The 21334-nt window shown below is 33.3% G+C and overlaps 1 protein-coding gene across 4 annotated transcripts in view; it reads right to left on the reverse strand.

The window, feature by feature from the left end:
- The window catches only part of RANBP17 (RAN binding protein 17), a 392711-nt gene that overhangs the window by 320338 nt on the left and 51039 nt on the right, over nt 1–21334 (reverse strand). For 3 of the 4 annotated variants that reach the window (XR_001830698.2, XM_017547690.2, XM_017547692.2), the window contains 5 exons: nt 19638–19711; nt 17457–17576; nt 15120–15266; nt 14388–14560; nt 11857–12050 (listed from right to left, as the gene is read on the reverse strand). Coding sequence is in view for 3 of the 4 variants with exons in the window: in XM_017547690.2 (XP_017403179.1) it covers nt 11857–12050; nt 14388–14560; nt 15120–15266; nt 17457–17576; nt 19638–19711 (708 nt within the window). In the remaining variant the exon portion in view is untranslated. The remainder of the gene's footprint in view (nt 1–11856; nt 12051–14387; nt 14561–15119; nt 15267–17456; nt 17577–19637; nt 19712–21334) is intronic. The other variant, XM_017547691.2, reaches the window with a different exon arrangement.

The raw sequence follows: 21334 nt of genomic DNA on the forward strand, positions 1-21334 counted from the left end.
ATCTCTTGACCTCGTGATCCACCCGCCTCGGCCTCCCAAAGTGCTGGGATTACAGGCGTGAGCCACCGCGCCCGGCCTCCTATGAGAGAATCTTAAATGCCGATGCCGATCTGACAGGAGACAGGGGGCGGAGCTCAAGCGGCAATGCTTGTTCACTGGCCGCTCACCTCCTGCTGTGCAGCCCAGCTCCTCGCAGGCCATGGACCAGTACCACTTCATGGCCTGTGGTTTGGGGACCCATGTTCTAGAGGACACATGTAAGGGTGCAAGCATCAGGTCAATAAGTATTCAAATGTTTCACTTCCCAAGATTACATCAAATTCATTTCTATTTCATTTCCGACTGATTCCACTTTATACTCCCACCAGAAGTGTGTAAGAATTCCTTCTGACTCATATTTTTCTGTAAGATTTCTTATGACTTTATTCCCAGTAGACTAGAAAATATATTTCATGTAGTCTATTTCTTTTATTAGTAATGAAGTTGGGCATTTTTTGAATATATGCACCACTTAAGTTTTTCTGCCAGATGCCTATTTGCTATTGATCATATTCCTAAATAATTGTTTATTTTACTGATTTGTAAGAATTCTTCTTATATTCTTCCAAATGGTGATTCTTGCTTATTGTGTGTGTTGCAAATATCTTCTAAGTTCTTGTCTCTTTCTTTTTTAAGTCAGTCAATTTTAGTAATTATTTTTTCTAGAAATTTGTTTCATTTATTGACCTTAGAAAATAGCGAGAATGGTTTTACCTTTTAAATCTTTGCTGTAACCATAATTACATATCTTCCATTTGTTCCTAATAGTATATATTTGTTAATTCGTTCTTCCTAATCACGAGAGGTTTATCAACCTTATTTGTCTTTTTAAAGATCTCACTTCTGATTTTTTTTCTACTGAATCTTTATTTTTTAGTTCATTAATTTCTGCTCTTAGTTTCCTTCTTTCTTTGTTCTCAGGGTTTAATCTGTTCCTGTCATTCTAACTTCTCAAGTTAGATGCTTAGGTCTCAACATTCTGGCCCTTTTTCTTTTCTACACATGCTTTTTGGCCAATAAATTTCCTTTGGATTAAGTCACTATATTCCAAAAATGCTGTATTTCTTGTGTATTAGTGTTCACTCTATTTTTAAATTTTCCTCAAGATTTCTTTTGCCTCATATTTAGAAGCATATGTTTTAAATTCCCAAATACATGGGGTTTTGTGGGGCTTTTGTTTTGTTTTGCAATTTAGTTTTTTTTTTTTTTTTTAACCAATCTGCAATTTAAACTACATTGCAAAAAAAAAAAAAAAAAAAAGTGGTCTCTATGACACTGAGTCACTGAAATTTGTTGAGATTCACTTTATATACTAATACTTAGACAATTTTTTGAAAGCATGCCATGTGTCCTGGAGAAAACTGGTATTTTCAAATTGTTGGTTCCAGTGTTTTATACATATCAATTCATTAAAGCCTGGTAATCATACTGTTCAAATCCTGTCTAAATTAATTAACTTATTACTTATTTGATATACCAACAATTAAGAAGTGCACCGCAACCTTCCATTATGGTGGTAGGTCTGTCCATTTCTCCCTGTAGGACTACCAATTTTTGCTTGATATGTTTTGAGACTACTTCATTAAGTTCTACATATCTAAAATTGTTATACAGGTTGAGTAACCCTGATCTGAAATGCTTGGGACCAGAAGTGCTCTCAATTCTGAATTTTTTCAGATTTTGGAATATTTGCATGCTTGGATGACAATACCAATTCCAAAAACCCAAATTCTTAGTGCTTCAATGAACATTTCCTTTGAGCATCATATCAGTGCTCAAAAAGTTTTATATTTTGGAGCATTTCAGATTTTAGATTTTTGAACTTGCGGTGCTCAACCATTCCCTTTCTGGTACACAAACCATTAGCTCTAGTTGTAATAATGCTTTTTATCTTAAAGTCATTTTTGTTTAACAATGACCCTAGCCTCCTATAGGTTCATATTTGCATAGCACATTTTAAAATATCCTTTTTCTTTCAACTTTCCATGTTTTAATGTTTTGAGTATATAACTTATAATTAGCATTTGGCTATTTAAAAATATTCTAATTCATGACCTGGTTTAATTACAAATTTAACTCATTAATGTTTATTGGATTAATAACATTTCTGGAACAGTCCTACATTTTTTTTAAATTGTCTATTGTTGTCCTATTGTCTCTGGTTCTTTACTTTCCTCCTTTCTTGGCTATAAAAAAATTGAATTTGCTTATTTTTCTATTTTATTATTCTCCCTTTGCTGGGTTATGGAAAATAATCATACAGTTTCTACTCTTGAAGTTGTTACCCTTGAAGTGCTGTCATTTTCATTCCCTTCCTAAATAAGACAAGGACTTAAAACAATTTTAATTATCATCACTCCCCCTACTCTCTCTCTGACATGCTTGGTCTTTTGGTGTTTTTACTCTGTTCTTTTTTAATTCCACAAATTAAACATAATATTTTTTATACAGACTATATATGTTAAAATATATGTGTTTACAGCCAGGTGCAGTGGTTCATGCCTGTAATTTTGGTATTTTGGGAGGCTGAGGTAAGCAGATCATTTGAGGTCAGAAATTCAAGACCAGCCTGGCCAACATGGTGAAACTCCATCTCTACTAAAACAATATAAAAAAATTAGCCAGGAATGACACATGCCTGTAGTCCCAGCTACTCGGGAGACTGAGGCAGGAGAATGCCTTGAACTTCGAAGGCAGAGGTTGCCGTGAACTGAGATCACACCACTGCACTCCAGCCTGTGCAACAAAGCAAGACTGCATCTTAATTTATGAGTTTACCAATTTCCATGTACTCCTTTTCTTCCTTTTGGGATCATGTCACTTTTTCCTCAAAAATAACGTTTAAAATGTTTCATGAAAACCTTTAATGAAAGATCTGCTAGTAGAAAATTTTGTTTTCATTTGTCTGAAAATCTCCATTGTTCATTCTTGAAAGATACTTTTGCTGATATATAATGATAGGATGGCAGTTTTTTTGCTCAGTTATTTAAGAACAATATTCTAACATCTTATGGCTTCCATTTTTACTGTTGAGAAGTGAGTTATCGGTCCAATTTACATTACTTTGTAAGTGATCTTTCTTCTCTAGCTGCTTTTAAGATTTTGTCTTTGGGATTATATAGTTTGGCTAAAGTGTTGTTTTGTTTCTTATGGGTGTATGTTGGGCTTGCTGTATTGATGAATTCATGTCTTCTATTAAGTCAAAAAATTCTCAGAATTTTCTCAGTTATCACCTCTCCTCTTTCCTCTATTCTTTCTTTCTGGGACTCATTTTGACATATCTGACCTTCTCATTCCATCCTTTAATGTCTCTTCTAATATTTTCATTTTCCTTTTATCCTGCAGTCTTGAAAATTTCTTCAGTTCTTACTGCCAGTTTGCTAATGCTTTCCTCAGTTGGGTCCAATTTACTGTTTAACACATCCATTAAATTTTACATCACAAAGTTTTCAATAAAAAAAGTATTTTGAGGTCCTTTTCATATCCTCCTGTTTTTTTTTTCACACTCCTGCTATTTGCTCATTTGTGATTCTATTTTTCATTTCTTTAAACATTTCACATATAATTGCTTTATATTCCTATCCAATTCCAACATCTTAAGAGTCCTTAGGAGGTAGGGGTTCTACATCAAATAGATAACTTTTATTAATTTTGTTAGTGCCCATTCGTGGCAGCTTATTTTGTTGTTTATGTGCTGGCTTTTATTGCTTTTGTTTATTATGAACACTTGCCTACCTTAATCTACAGGATTCCCAAGGCCCTAAATTATGGTTGCTACCCTTTGGAGAAGGTTTTAATTCACTTCTGTTGGAAGCCAGGGTATCTACCAATTTAGAACCATTTTACACCCGTTTGAGGGTTCAACATAATACAAGAGTCTCAGGTCTGGCATACCTATCTTGCTACCGGCCTAAGGCTTTGTCACCAATTTTATCACTGACATTGATAATCTGTCTTTGAGAGCAACCCTGCCTTTTGCCCTTGTTTGCTGTTTGACCACTCTGATTAAAGTTCACTTTTTGATCTGCGTGATGGGACAGGTTGGGAAGGAAGAGGTCAGAGAAAGGAGAGACAGAATCATAGAGCAGAGGAGTGGGAAGAAAAAAAAGACTAAGAAATTTCATGTACTTACTGTAAGCCCAGGATCTGACTGTTTTGCAGCTAAAAGGCCTCTCAGAGGATCTAGTTGACCACACTGAAGTTATTACTGACTCTTTACTTTTGAAGAACCAAACACTAATTGTCTGTGTTGTATACGAAAAAAAATGTGATTTTATAGGTAGTTGGCTAAACACAATCCAAATTATAAAATAACACAATCCAAACTAATGTCGGCACACAGAACACAAATCTGAAATGATAAAATATTGCCATTGTGTCATCAGTCAAAACAAAACCAGTAACACTACAACAGAAGTTTGCAGAGTCACGTGTAAAGATACTCAACTGAAAAGACAAGTTGGGACTGAAATCCAGCCTGTGATCTACTCACCAATCTATTTACTCTAGCACGCTGTTGCACTGGCCTGGATGAAATGGAATGCTTTTCTAATTTGCACAAAGGTACCCAATGTACTACTGAGCTGGGGGAAGAGTAAAATAATCCTCAATGTCCAAAAATAATGTGAGGGCTGAAATTTAGAAATAGGCACAGATACAACTAGAGAGTTTGAGCTTCTCCTCTGATGGCCAAAGGAAAAAGCCTAGGACAGGATCAATGTGAGAAGTCCAAAAAAGCTGATGCAAAGGGTTACACCCTAAATGAAAATACAAACTGGGGGAAAAATGTGCCCTAAACAAAGAAAGACAACACAGAAGCCTGTGTCACTTGACCTCAGTGCTAAGTGTAGAGGAGGAAAAAACCCTTTAAGTCAGACCTCACATCGTTTGTGGCCTAAATACCAGTGTGATATGAAATTTTCTTTCTAAGAAAATAATTTAAATGGAATTAAGTTGGTGTCCTCACCTCCCCACCTCCATCTACCAAATGAACTAAACACTCCGGTTAAAAGACAGAGATAGTCAGAATGAATTTTTTAAAAGAGAACAACTATATATCACCTACAAAAGACACACTTTAAACATAAAGGCACAGACAGATTGGAAGTAAATAGATGGAGAAAGATATACTACATAAACAGTAAGCATATGAAGACAGTAGTTACCGTAATATCAGAAAAGACAGATTTCAAGAGAAAGGTCAATTAATAAGGAAGACATAACAATTACAAATGTTTACACGATGCAAAAATTGATGGAATTAGAATATAAATAATTCCACAATCATATTTGGAGATTTTAACAACCCTCTCTCTGTAAACAACAGAAGTAGACAAAAACATCAGTAAAGACAAAGAATATGTGAACATTATCATCTTAATTTACATTTATAAAATATTATACCCAACAATAGCAAAATACATATTCTTTTTAAGTGTATATGCTATGTTTACCAGGACATAGCCAGATTCTGGGTCACACAACAAGTCTTAATAAATTTAGAAAGGCTAAAATCACACAAAATGATATTTGACCAAGGAAAAATTTAAAAATCAGTAACAATAACTAGGGAAACCTCAAATATTTGTAACTTAAAAGCACACTTCTACATAATCCATAAATTCACAAAGAACAAAGAAATTATCTTTAAATGTAAAAAAAAAAAAATAACAAAACTTGTGGGAAGCAACTAAAGTAATGTTTAAAGAAATATTTATAGCTTTAAATGTTTCTATTAGAAAAGACCAAAAATCTACAACTCAAAGATCTGGAGTTTGCACCCAGAATTAGAAAAGGAATATTAAATAACATCCAAGGTAAGTATAAGGCAGAAAATAATAAAGCTGAAAAAAAACAATGAAACAGAAAATGAACGAAGAATAAAGAAGATCAATGAAATTTTTAAAAATGGTTCTCTGAAAAGATCAACAAACTTGATAAAATTCTAGTTGGGTCACTCAGAGCAAAAGAAAATAACAAAATTATCAATCTCAACTTTAACTTCTGAAGATACTAATAACAATGGAATATTAAGAATAATTTTATTCCAATAAATTAAAACATTGAGCAAATTCTTTGAAAGACACAAATGACTAAATTCGACCCCAAGGGAAACAGAAAATTTAATAGCTCTATGCTGATTAAGGAAAATGAATTCACAATTGTAAACCCTCTTGGTCCACTAGCTTCAGAGATGAATTCTATCACTCTTAAAGAAGAAATAAAAGTAATATTACACAAATTCTTTCAGAAGCTAGAGGAGGAAGAGGGAACACTACCTGACTCATTTTATGAAGCCGGTATCACCATGTTACCCAAACGAGGCAAAGTCACCACAAGAAAACTACAAACCAATATCCTTCACAAACATTGATATAAAATAACAAAAGTGTTGCAAATTGAATTTAACAATTTCTAAAGAAACATTATATTATGACCAAGTAGGATTTATCCTGAGAATGCAAAGCTGGTTTAACATTGAAAAAATCAATTAATATAATTCACAACATCCATAAAATAAAGGAAATAAGTCATTTGAACAGATGCATAAAAAGTCTTTCTTTTTTTTTAGATGGAGCCTCGCTCTGTCCCCAGGCTGGAGTGCAGTGGCACGATCTCGGCTCCCTGTAACCTCTGCCTATGGGATCCAAGGGATTCACCTGCCTCAGCCTCCTGAGTAGCTGGGACTACAGGCATATGCCACTACGCCCAGTGAATTTTTGTATTTTTAGTAGAGGCAGGGTTTCAGCATGTTGGCCAGGGTGGTCTCAATCTCTTGACCTTGTGATCCGCCTGCCTCAGCCTCCCAAAGTGCTGGGATTACAGGCATAAGCCACCACATCCGACCAAAAAGTCTATTTTAAAACCCAAAAATAACATGCTATTCATTATAAATACCATAAGGTATTGAAGAGAACGTCCTCAAACTTATGAATGTCTTCAAACAGCATACAGATAACATCATAGACAACAGCAAAATGTTCAATGCTTTCTATTTACAAATGGGAACAGCATACAGATAGCATCATACTCAACAGCAAAATGTTCAATGCTTTCTATCTACAAACGGGAACAAGGCAAGAATGTGCCCTTCTTAACACTTTTATTCAACACTGTACTGGAAGTCCTATCCATAGAATAAGACAAGACAAATAAATAAAAGACATGGAGACTGGAAAGATGACATGAAACTATACTTGCAGACAATATGATCACATAGACAATCCTAAGAATCTATAAAATAGTTATTAGGACTAATAAATTTAGCAAAGTTATAAGACACAAAGACAAAATTCAATTCTGATTTAATAGAGTAGTAGAGAATAATCAGGAAATTTACAATAGCATCAAAAATGCATAGACATAAACTCAGTGAACAATTTCAATAACCATATACTGAAAAGAAGAAAACATTGCAAAGAAAACTAAATGTTCATGAACTGCAAGCCTCAATATTGTTAAGTTGGCCCAAACTGATGTGCACATTGAGGTAAACACTACCAAAATTCTAACACCTACTTTGAAGAAACTGAGGTGACGCTAAAATTAATTAGTAAAGGAAAAAGACCTAGAAAAGCCAAAACTGTTTTGAAAAAAAAAGATAAGGTTAAAGAATTTGTATTTCCTGATTTCAAGAATTATTAAAGCTACAGTAATCAAGACAATATAGTATTAGCATAAGGATAAACATATAGATCAGTAGTACAGAACAAAAAGTCCACTAATAGACCCTAGCATTTTATGTTCAACTGATTTTTGACCAAGATGTCATGGTAATTCAATTGGGGCAAAAGACAGTCTTTTCTATAAATGACGTTACGACAACTGAATAACTGTAAGCTTTGACCCTTATCTCACAACACTCATAAAAATGAACACCAATTGATTATAGAAATCACAGAAGTCTTCACAGCATTAGGTTAGAAAAGATTTCTTAAACACAACAACTTCAAGCCATCAAGAAGAAAGTGAAACAGTAGACCATCAAAATTAAAAACGTTTCGCCTTTGAAAAACAGTTAAGACGACAAACCATAAACTGAGAGAAAATATTTGTAAAACACATATGTGAAAAAAAGATTGTATATAGAACTCTTACGATCCCATAGCACATACAAAAGAGCCAACAATCCAATTTAAAAATGGACAACAGACTTCTCACAAAATAAGAAATATGAGTGGCAAAAAAGAATAGAAAAGATGCTTAACATCATTAATTATTACAGAAATGTAAATTATAACCACAATGAGATAACACTAGACACCCAGTAGAGAGCCTAAAGAAAACAGATGATAGCAAATGATGGCAAGGATGCAGAATAAGTGAAACTCTTATACAGTGTTAATTGGAATGAAAAATGACATACCCACTTCATAAAACTGTTTAGTAGTACTTTATAACATTAAACATACATTTACCATACAACCCAGCACTCATCTTAAGTATCTATCCAAAAGAAATGAAAATTTCTTCTACATACAAATATTTGTCTAAAAATGTTAAGAGCATCATTACTTGCAATAACCAAAAACTGTTAAGTGTAATTCAATGTCCATGAGCTGGAGAATGGATAACCTATAGTAAAGTCATACTATGGAATACTATGCAATAACAAAAACAAAATAAATACAACATATTTGAATCTCTAAAACATATGCTAAGCAAAAAAGGAAAAAGATATTTGCAACTCTGATCACAGAAAAGGGGCTCACTTTCCTAACTATAAAAGCTCTTAGAAATCAATGAGAGAAAAAAAAGGACGAACAACTCAACAGAAAAATGAGCAAAGGAAATGAATAGCTCATTTACGAAAAAAAAAAAAGACCAAATAGCTCTTATCTAAATTTAAACAATGTACAACCTCATTGATAAGAGAAATGCAAAAGTTAAATTACACCGAGAAACCATTTTTCACACACAGGATTGTCTAGAATTCAAAGAAATACCTAATGTAGATGATGGGTTGATGGGTGCAGCAAACCACCATGGCACAGGTATACTTGTATAACAAACCTGCACTTTCTGCACATGTATCCCAGAAATTAAAGTATAATATATATATTGTCCTATGAAGAAAACATGAAAATAATCTCATACATTTCTAGTGAACAAGTAAATGGTATAACCCTTACAGAAAACAACTGGGCAACATTTGCAAAATTACAAATACATTAACCTTCCACTTAACAGCAATTCCGCTAGGAGAAACTTACCTTATAAACTCACATAAACATAAAATGACATGTACAAGGATTATCTGTACAGAAATACTTTTAATAGGAAAAGATTGTAAATCACTCAAATCATTGTCAACAGTGGATGAAATGGTTAAATAAATTATGATATATTCAAAAAGTAAAATATTATGTATGTATATATAAAAAAATGAGTTCTCTATATATTAGAAAAATAGCTATAAAACACTTTAAATAAAAAAAGCAAGAAGTAGAGGAGTGAGTATGGTATGCTGTATTCTATGTAAATAAGGGAGGTGAGAATTGATATATTCATAACTGTTTATGCATATAGAAACTTTGGAAAGACATGCAAAACTATAAGAATAACTACTTGCTAGAGTAAAGAAAGGGAGGACAGATATAGCACTGGAAAAGAACACATTTTAATTTTTTAAAAATATTTGCAAAATGAAATACATTACCTCTTCAAAAAAATTTTTGTGAATTAATCAAAATCAAGTTTGATATGAAATAACTAAGAATATCACACTATGCAGCAGACAGGTTACAAACTTCGAATTATATTCACAATTCAAAAACCTAAATGATTAAATGTCAAAATACATAAAAGACCTACAAATCGGTAAAAAAAAAAAAAGCAATCCAGTGGTGAAGTGGAAATGAACAAAAGAGATCCTGTACATTTCACTGATGATGACCCAACTAACAATCAATACACAAAAAACGATACTAAACTTCATAATCAGCAGAGCCAAAAGTAAAATACTCATGAGGTATATTATTCTCAACTAGATCATCAAAAATGTAGGTATAATAATATGAGCTGTTGGCAATAATCTAGGTCCAGGTCAGCAAGCTACCGCCTATAAGACAGCCTCCTGCTTTTGTAAATAAAACTTTACTGAAACACAGTAGTATGGTCTATGGCTGCTTCCTACCTACAAAGGCAGACTTGAGCAGTTGCAATGGAGACCTAAAACATTTACTATTTGGCACTTTAAGAAAAAGTTTGCCAATTCCTGATAGAGATTGATGGGAACACTTGAACACTATTGGTAGGCTGTCAAGTAGTACAATCACTTCATAAAACAGTTTAACAGTACCACTAAAGCTGAATAGATAATGGATAAACACAACAATTGTTACAGAAGCACTGATTTTATTAGCAAAAACCAGAAAACAAATGCCGAGTAACAAGAGAATGCATAAATAAACTGAGGTACATTCGAACAACGTAACAGTGCATGACACTGAAAATCAAGTAACTACAGCTATATGCATCAATATCAGCTGTCATAAATAAAATTCTGAGAAATGATAAGAACAACATTGTCAAAGAATAAATATAGTATATGAGTTAATTTGTATAAAGTTGAGAAATATGCAAAATCACGTATCATTTTCAGAATGCACACGTATGTGGTAAAACTCTGAAGAAAAGGCATGAATTGATAAACACAAAATTCAAGATTGTTAAGTATTTTCTGTTGATAGGAAAGAGGACAGATTTGGAAAGAAGAACAAAAAATGCTGCAAAGGTATTGACAATGATATGTTGCCTAAGCTAGGTAATAATGTTTGTAGTCACTGCTATTCTCTATGTCTCAATATATTAAAATATCCTTTTATATGAATTTGATATTTAATAATTTTCAAAACTCTACTAGAAGAATAAACCAATAATGAAGAGACTAAACGCTGCAAAAGTGTTAGTTCTCTCCCATTTAATTTGTAAATAAGATACTAATATTGTAAAAGAAAAAGAACACTGAAGTAGAGACTATCTCACACTATCTAGCCCCTCGGCAGTATTGTCTGACTTAAAGCAAGATGGACAGATAATAAAGAAAAGGCATTTTAGAAAAACATTATTCAAATGTAAAGGATAATGTTTTAAATAATTTTTTGAAAGTTAAGATGGGAAATCACTGGAAGTAAATTTAATTATGATCCCTTACTAAATTCACTTTCCAATACGAGATAAACAAATATGAAAAACAACTTCAGAACTATAATTATAAAGTGCTTTCTACTAGAAATTTCCATTCCCATAATGCATCTTATCAAGGACATCTGAAAAATGTATTAATTTTACTCCCTCTGTTCCTGAAAGGACCTAAAAGGATATACAGAAATAAATACCTCCTCCTTTGATAAAGGATTAAAAACAAAATAATGAAGAAACTGAGGAATAAAAATAATCGTAAAGCCATAATGAAGGCTAATACATAAAAGCAAAATCATAATGAGATCTAATATTATTTTTTATTGCTGAAATTGGGTTCTGAGTTTGCAATCAGGTATACCAAAGAAGAAAACACAAAGAGTTAAAAGACAGCTTATGTTCATAAACTATCTGCTCAAGGGCCATTATCAATTTTTCTTGATATTGATTCCAGAGAGAAGTACATCCTATGAATCTTATATAAAAGAGAACTGAAAAGAAAAATCAACGATCAATTTACCTATATACCCAGGAGGTTAATAAAATGAATGTTTATTAGGGAACCAGGAATTGGGGAAAATACATCAAAATAATTTGCAGTAAAACTATTAATGTGATTAATTATGTTACTTAATATTCAACATAATACTTAGTAGTCATATAAAGTTCACTGACCTTCCTGAATTGTGATGTCCACAGTTATACCAGAAGCTGAATGCAGAAGTTTTTGGTAATTCTGTGCATTTTGGTCGAATAACTGCACAAGAAGAGCACATGTCTTTTCATATTCACATCTGCTGACAGTGCACAATTGCTCCAATTGCTGAAACACAGTAGCAGTGTCATCCAGTGGGTCATCTAAGTGATCTCTGCAAACACAGAGTAAGTTTGCAGACAACATTAGAATGTGAAGTACTTTTATTCATCACAAATAAACTTCATGTTAAATAAAAATTCTATCATAAAGGAATTTAAAAAACTGAAGCAGGAGGATCACTTGGGGCCAGGTGTTTGAGACCACACAGACCAACATAGCAAAATCTTGTCTCTAAAAATGCAAAAATTAGCTGGGCATGGTGGCACACACCTGTAATCCCAGCTACTGAGGAGGCTGAGGCATGAGAACTGCTTGAACTTGGGAGGTGGAGGTTGCAGTGAGCCAAGATCACGCCACTGCACTCCAGCTAGGGTGACAGAGTGATACTCTGTCTCTAAAAAAATAAAATAAAAATAGAAATGTATTAGAAGGTAAAAAATAAAACTGTCTATATCTGAAGATGGCATGATTATGTAAATAGAAAACATTTTTAAAAACACAAAAAAGCTACTCAAATTAATAGGTAAGTTTACTAAGGTCACAGCATACAAGGTCAATCTACAAAATGACCTGTATTAATATATACTGGCAGTGAACAATTAGAAATTGAAATTTCAAAAACAGTATCATACAAAGGCATTAGGAAACATAAAGTATCAATTAAATCTACCTAAATGTATGTAAGATCCGAAGGCTAACAACCATAAAACACTTGATGAAAGAAATCAGAGAAGAGCTATATAAATGAAAAGATAGACATGCTCACAGACTAAGAGACCCAATGTTGTTCACATGTCAATTCTTCCAAGTTAATCTATAGTTTCAATGCAACCCCAGTCAAAATCCCAGCAGAACTTCTTTGTAGAAAATGAGAAACTGATTCAAACATTTATATGAAAAAGCAAAGAAAGCAGAATTGCCAAAACAATTTTTAGAGAGAAAAGCAAGTTAGAGGTTTCAAAGCTTATTATAAACCTATAGTAATCAAGACAGGGTACTGGTGAAAGAAGAGACACATAGATTAATGAGGACAGAGTCCAGAAATAGAACTACATGTATGTGGTAAATTAAGTTTTGACAAAAGCATAAAAACAATTCAATGGAGAAAGGATAGTCTGTTATACAAATGATGTTGAAATAACTGGTCATCTATATGCCAACAAAACAAAACAAAACAAAACAAAAACCTCTAGCCTTATCCCAGGTAATATACAAAAATTAGCCTGAACAAGATCACAGGCTAAAATGTAAATTCTAAGACAATAAAACTTCTAGAAGAGAAAATAAAAGAAAAATCTGTGACTTTGGACTAGTTTCCTTAGGTATAACAACAAAAACATAATACGTAAAAGAAAAAATAAAGAATTGGACTTTGTCAAAATTTAGAATGTCTGCTCTTCTAAAGACTGTTAAGAAAATGAAAAGGCAAATAACAGAGAAAATATTTTGAAAACACATAATAGAAAGACTTGTGAAGAAAATATACAGACTGCTCAAATCTCAATATAAGAAAATATACAACCCAATTAAAAAATGAGAAACGGATTTGACTAGCATATTACCAATGAGTACATACAAATGGTAATAAGTGCATGAAAATATGCTCAACATTATTAGTCATTAAGGAAAAACCACAAAGAGGTATCACTACACACCTATTAGAATGAGTAAAATTTTTTAAAACCAACAATATAAAGTGCTAGTGAGAACACAGAGCAATTGAATTTTTCATACATTGCGAGTGGGAATGCAAAATGGTACAGCCGCTTTGGAAAATAGTCTGGCAGCTTCTTATGAAGTAAAATATATAATTACCATACATCCCAGGAATCCCACACCTAGGTATTTACCCAGGAGAAACAAAAACTTATGTTCATACAAAATCTGTGCAGGAGTATTTACATCAGTTTTATTTACAATTGCCAAACAACTCAAATGTCCAGCAACAGGTGAATGGGTAAACAAACTGATATATCCATAAAAATGGAATAGTCAGCAATTTAAAAAAAGTACTAACACAACACAGAGGAATCTCAAATGCATTATGCTAGGTGGAAAAAAAAATCAGACTAAAAAGCTGCTTACTATATGATTTCATTTATACAACATTCCGGAAAAGTCAAAAAAGTTACAGGGACACATAATAGATCAGTAACTGCCTGAGATGGGGGTGAGGAGGGGGTTGACTAAAAAGGGAGCCCAAAGAACTTTCTGGACTGATGGAACTATTCTCTATCTCGCTTGTGATGGCAGTTATACAACTGTATGTACTTGTCAGAAATCATATAACTGTACACTAAAAAGGGTGAATTTTAAATTTATACCTTAATCTTAAAGAAATTCCAAGATGCAAAAGGAAATACAACAAAAACATTTAGCTTTTCAATACCTCACAACTATGGCAACCGATTCCAACCGAGAAGTGATAAAGGCCTTCGTAATTTCTGGTGCATAAGTGTCTAATAGGTGGGGTTCGGTTGATTTCACAAAAGGAACTGACGCTACCATCCTTTGCCACAGAGTTAATAAATAATGAACACTGTTAGGAGCAAATTCCCAATGCTACAAAGAAATAAAGCAGAAGTTATTTAAAATATTACATCTTCCTACAGTAAGAATTACAGAACAAAATTACTAAACATACATTTTTAAATTAACTTTTATTCTTATCATATAACTAATGAACACTTAATATAGCAAATTTATAAATGCAAAAAAGAATAAAGAAATCAACATCTCTATTATTCTATAACATCTCTATTATTCATTAAAATGTTACTCTAATCATTCCATGAATATTTTTCAGAGTTGACATCATATGAAAAATATGGTTTTGTAGCCTCTCCCTTAAACTTATAAAAAGAACCTTTCTATAATATAATCTACAAAAATTTTATTTCTTCACATATTTTATTATAGTTTCTCAAGCCATTCTTCAATTATTAAGTAGCATCTCAATTTTTGTTATATACATTGCAATGAACTTTATCTAAAATTGCAATGAACATTTCCAGCAAAGTAATCAAATTAATAGATATTTTAAAAATACCCCCACCAACCCTGACCAAGAAGTTGTTTAAAAACTGGCTACAGCTTAACATAATTACTTATTTTTACCTACCTGTAGGCTAGCAATGGTAAAATTAGCAATCAATCTAATAACTTCAGGATATTCCTTCACCGTAACTAATTCTCCCAGCTGATAATTTGTCTTTAAACGAGCCAAAAATCGACAAAATTCATGGTAATTACCTGGATCAGACAAACCCTAAATTATGAGACAAAAAGAAAGGCTTAAAAACAAACCAACCTACTGATAGTAAAATCAGTAAAACCCCAAAGCATCTTAAGTCTCCCAATTTTCATGAGTACTTACTTAAAATACTCGGTGTCAATTGTGTAGTCAACAATGTAAAAAAAAATCAAGGGATTCCTGCTACGTTTAGTTTTGTCATCAATTATTAACAATAAGGAATCCAAAGTAGAGGCCTAGAAAGAAGATCTGCAACACAATGACTAAATTATAATGTTTGAGAAGCTATTATAGTACGAGAAAAAGAGAGAGAAAGAGAGAGAGAGAGAGAGAGAAAAAGGGAGTGTGTGTGAGTGTATACACTCTGGCTTAAACACAAGTCAACAAAGGACCGAAAAATACTTAGGATTAAAAGTAAGAATAAGTACTTGAAACGCCAGGAAAGAACAATACTCACCAAACTTAAACGGTGTGTATGAACACAAAAATAACAGAACTTTTCTTAATTAAACAAATATTTATTATCTACAGGCACTGTACCCTCAAGCAACTCCATGTCTCTAGACAGTCATTCAATTACTGCAAATTACTGCAACGTAAAGAATAAGGCTGAACAAATAACAAAAGTTTAGCAAAAAAAAAAAAAAAAAAAACAAAATTTACACAGGTAAATTCTGGAGGAGGATAGATTAAAAGGAAAGAACAAAAAAGGTCTGCCCAGTCGTCTGCAAGCTCCTTGAAAACGGTTTTAGTATACACTATAGCTGGCATGAAACAATTTAAAAAGTATCTTTGTAAAAGTGAAAGTCTCTAAGCAATTTCATTCATAGGACCTCCATGAAATATACAGAAAATGTTATCTATTAAGGATAAATTACCAAAAAGAAATTTTGTAATCATATCTTTAAAACATTTTGTGATTCTAAAATAATCTAATGCTCATACCAACTTTTACAGCCATGAAACATCAACATGAGGATGTTGGAAAATCATTTAAAAGAAATTATCAGGCATTAGCATATTATCTTCCACCTACTGGTTGATGATATTGAGTTAAACAACTAAAAATTTTAAAGTACATTGGTAAAATCCTCTTTATCAGCATAACAGGAAATTTCACAGCTATACTAACATTGAAAAGATAAAATAAATGCATAACCCATAAAATACTTCTGAGAACAACCTGCAAAAACAATTGCTTTTTGTAGAACATTCTTACTGAACAAAGATATTATATGTCACCTCCCAAAATTTATTAATAACCAAGAAAATTATATAAGCCTCCTTAAATTATTTAACCTTTAAAGGTCTGTATTTTACAACTATTTTAAATCAAAAACAAAAGTAAAACAAAATATTTTATCTAAGCACCCAAAATCATTCATTAATAGCAGCTTTGAAACTCTCTGAAATGAATATTGGCATTGAAGCTCTCAAGTTAATGCAGAAAAGATTTTAAAATCTACAAACTCTTACTTGTCCACAAGAGGGCAAGAAAACATTATTTCATAATTTAAGGCCACTTGCTCCAATGTTAACATTCAGATTTATATTAAGTCTTCTAGTTCAGAAGGTGGACAAACCAAATTAATCACTTTCGTAGTCGAAGAAGTGCAAGCAAAGAAATGTAATACAATAGTAAAAGACAGAAGCATAAGATAATTTCTAATCATATTTGCTTAAAGAAAAAAGTAAGAGAAGCACAGAAGTCAGCCATGGAAACAACTATTTTTTAAAACTACCCATTTCTACTACAACTGAGATCTAAGGGCCGGGCACATAGTGGCTCAGGTCTATAATCCCAGCACTTTAGGAGGCTGAGGCAGGTGGATCACTTAAGGTCAGGAGTTCAAGACCAGCCAGGCCAAAATGGCGACACCTGGTCTCCACTAAAAATACAAAAATTAGCAGGGGTGGTGGCGCACACCTTAATCCCAGCTACTCAAGAGGCTGAGGCAGGAGAATCACTTGAACCAGGGAGGCAGAGGTTACAGTGAGCTAAGACTGCATCACTGAACTCCAGCCTGGGCAACAGAGTGAGACTCCACCTCAAAAAAGAAAAAGAGAGAGAGAGAGATCTAAGGAAGATAAATATGATACTAAATATTTTCTTTCAGAATCATAATAAATTCATGAGTTTATTATGTGCCTTTAGCAGAAAAACTGTATCTCTATATGCTAAATATTAAATTACTTCATAAATACCTGAGGGTTTTCAAGTATCCTTTTTACTCCCTTAATTAAATTACCAAGGTACTTGGCACGTTCAGGACTGTTAAATAGGGACCTTCTTGTCGAAGCAAACTGAACTAAACATGAAAGTGCCTAAAAAATACCAAGAAAATTTCATTTCAATTTTCAAAATAACTGTGGCCACACATAAGGAATACTAGTCTTTACATATAAAATGAATTTAATTTGAATGCATTATAAATATAATGCCTTATAACGCAATATAAAAAGCATTATAGGACATAAAAATAATGAAAACTAAATATCATCAACCACTCTCACCACCCACAATTCTTCCTTCTACCCCATCATTAAAATTCCTATTTGCATGTATTCACCTCTAATGTTTTTTCATTAACAATATCTGCCAGTTCAGGGCCTGGACATGCTATACATATAACAGGTTCTCAACTGTTTATGATGCCCAGTTCCATTTTCTAATGAATGAAGTTTTCTATCAAAAAGAAAAATATGGTTTTGTGGTACAATATTTGGAAAATAGTGCACATTATGTACTGTGGCATCCCGTGGGAGGGGGTGGGAGGAATCTGTAATTTAATCCAGCATATTCCAAATTTACTTGGTCAAGGAATATTTTACACCATCATTAGCATCTTAAAAAATTGTCTGAAAATGGTGCTGGAACAGATAGGTACTTCATGGTGAGAAACGAGACAAAAATCAAATAATGCCCTTTACATGTGCTCCAGTTTGTCACAGCCCCCACCATTAGCACCTAAAATCCAAATTAAAAATAAAAACTCCTTAGAAAACTCAGAAGTACAAGTATGGGAACCACTAGCGTATTAAAAACACCTGGGGTTTGGGGGCTAAAAAGACCTGTGTTTGAATCTCAATGCCAATATTTTCTTTGTTGCCCTGGAGGAAGTCATGTAGTCAATCTGGGTCTGTCTTCTGTTTTTCTGCATCTATATAGTGAGGATTTTATTATTTACCTTTCAGGGCCACTTTGAGGATTAAGTGAGATAAGTATCATACAGTGAGTAGGACATGTCCAACAACGTTTGTTACTATCTCTCAAAGTAGTTTTCGTCTACTTTATTATTTAAGCACTGGTACTTTTTTTGTCTTATTCTAAAATATAATTACATGAAACCTTGGTTTTCAAACAACTAAAAGCAAAACTATCGTGACTGAAAGACAGAGGCTGTGGCCCCAACCAGAAACATGAGGTACCCTGAGAAACCCAGTATAAAAAGCACTACCTTAAACTCTAGATTCAAGAGACATGTTTTTTTAAAAAATGATATTTTTGTGAATGCGTTCCTCCCTTTTAGGCAGTAAGATATCTAAACAAACAAACCACTGATATATACTTTAAATCGGGAATATCTTTTTTCAGAAAAATGGCAATATTAGAACTCCCCACCTTTACTTCTATAAGTTTAAACATGAAACTTAGAATTTTAAAATAACCTATGATACTAAATATTTTCTTCCAGAATCATAATAAATTCATGGTGAGTTTATTATGTGCCTTTAGTAGAAAAACTGCATCTCTATATGCTAAATATTAAATTACTTCATAAATACCTGAGGGTTTTAGACTCTGCTATATGGAGCTCAGAGTTTCAAAGTTCTATATAATCGTACAGTATCAAGAACTTTTTGAGCACGCAATAGAATTTATACTGATTCAAAAAATAAATAAATAACTGGCTTGATGCACAAAATTCAAGTGAGTAGATCCCCTTTGTCTCTTATTCAGAGATCTGGAGGGGGCAGCCTGTCAAACCTAAGACATGGAGCCAGGCAAGGTTGAGCAAGAGTTAGAGAAGGGTAGTAGAAGGGAAAGTCCTCATGTGGTGGTAGACTTAGGCCCTGTGGGAACTGCATAGGAAAAAATATATATTTAGAGACTAGTATGTTGTCCTGGCTCTGGGCAAGAGCTAAATCAACAATTACTAGTTCTAGGTTTACCCATGAAATAAAATGTAATGCTGACAAAATAAACAAAATTTGACAAATAGTTTAAGCAGTATACATCTCAGAAAACATATGAAATTGTCGTGAAAAGTAAACACAATCGAATATATAAACAGAATTTTTGAAGTAAATATATACTGCCCCTTACTTAAATTAGATAAAATTCACAGGTACTTTTGAATGAAGTAATGAATGACTTTTACTTACTAACTGAGACAGTAGCGGTGGAAGTGAATGATACAAATTGAAGAAAAGATCCAATGTTTCTGGTTTCAGAAAAACTGGGAAAAAAAATTATTTTCTAACACCATTACTTTCAATTCAGTGATCTTAAAAAAGTAAGACAACATCATACGAACAGAAACCTAAGACCTCTGCAAGTGGCCACTCCTTCCAGTTAGACCTATTTTTAATTCCTAGCCTACTGCCCTTTGAAAGATGAAATAACACAGAGAGAAATTAATTAGCTAGGCTATTCCTCATCTCTATGGAGCACACAGTGTGAACTGGGAGAATCTCCTTACTATTTTCATTTATATTAAAGTAATATAAACACTGAGAATTCAAACAGTATCAAAAAGCAAACAGTACTAAAAAGCTTATTTAAAAAAAAAACTGTACCCTATCCCATGCCAACTGCTTTTCAACTCGTTTGTTTGTTTGAGACAGATTCGCATTCTGTCGCCAGGCTGGAGTGCAGTGGCAAGATCCTGGCTCACTGCAACCTCTGCCTCCTGGGTTCAAGTTGTTCTCCTGCCTCAGCTTCCCAAGTAGCTGGGACTACAGGCGCACACCACTACACCCAGCTAATTTTTGTATTTTTTAGTAGAGACAGGGTTTCACCATGTTGGCCAGGATGGTCTCGATCTCTTGACCTCGTGATTTACCCACCCCGACCTCCCAAAGTGCTGGGATTACAGGCATGAACCACTGCATCCGGCCCAACTCTTTTAGCTATAATTACATTCATACTTCCAAATAATAGCCTATACTACTATTCCTTCATTTGATTGCTTTACTTTAGACATCAACTGCATTCCTATTGCAGTGTATAAGGCTTTAGCTGTCTAATCACCAATGCCGCATCCCTACCATGCCTACCACTCTCTCCACAATCAATCCTCTCAAAAACATCCACTAATATCACAATTTGTGATTAAATCAATTCTATGTGTTTACATTTATTATGATTATGTAAATAATATTAAGAACTGAGGTATGATTACATCACATTTCTAATACTCCCTGGACTTAGTCATAGCATCTTTTCTGTGCTTAGTTATGTATCTGTCACTAATTCTTTCCAAATATCTCACAGGTTGGCACAATGTTCTCCATGACATGTTCCAATCCATCAATAGCATCAAATAACCCATCATTTGGATTCACCCATCCCTACCTCCCAGAGCCTTCAAATTGAACTGGTTCCTCCTTAACTTTGTTATACAACTGTAGCCTTTTTTTGTCTGTCCACTGTCACCTTGCGTCGAAGTACCCATTTCCCAAATTCTATTATCTTCTACTTTCTTGGCTTATACATCAATTAGCTTCCTGAGAGCAAGTACATAGGGGATAAATTTTGGAAAGGCTCACATATCTGAAAATGTCTTTATTCTATCTTAGACTTGATAAATTTGGTCTCGTTTGAAAACAATTTTCCCTCAGAAGTCAGAAGATACTACTCTATTGTCTTCTAGCTTTCAGTGCGGCTATTAAGAAGTCTAATACCTTCTTGGCCCCAATCCTTTGTAGGAGAAGGTTTAGTTTTACTATTTCTGGTAGGTTTTAGAATTTTTTTTCTTTATCCTTCCTATTCTAAAATGTCATGATTATAAAGCTTACATCTTTTTTCATTCATTATGCTGGGAACTTAGTGGGATCTTTCAATCCAAAAATGCATACCC

The sequence above is a fragment of the Cebus imitator genome, unplaced genomic scaffold, assembly GCF_001604975.1.
Source record: "Cebus imitator isolate Cc_AM_T3 unplaced genomic scaffold, Cebus_imitator-1.0 Scaffold200, whole genome shotgun sequence".
NCBI classification, from domain to species: Eukaryota; Metazoa; Chordata; class Mammalia; order Primates; family Cebidae; genus Cebus; species Cebus imitator.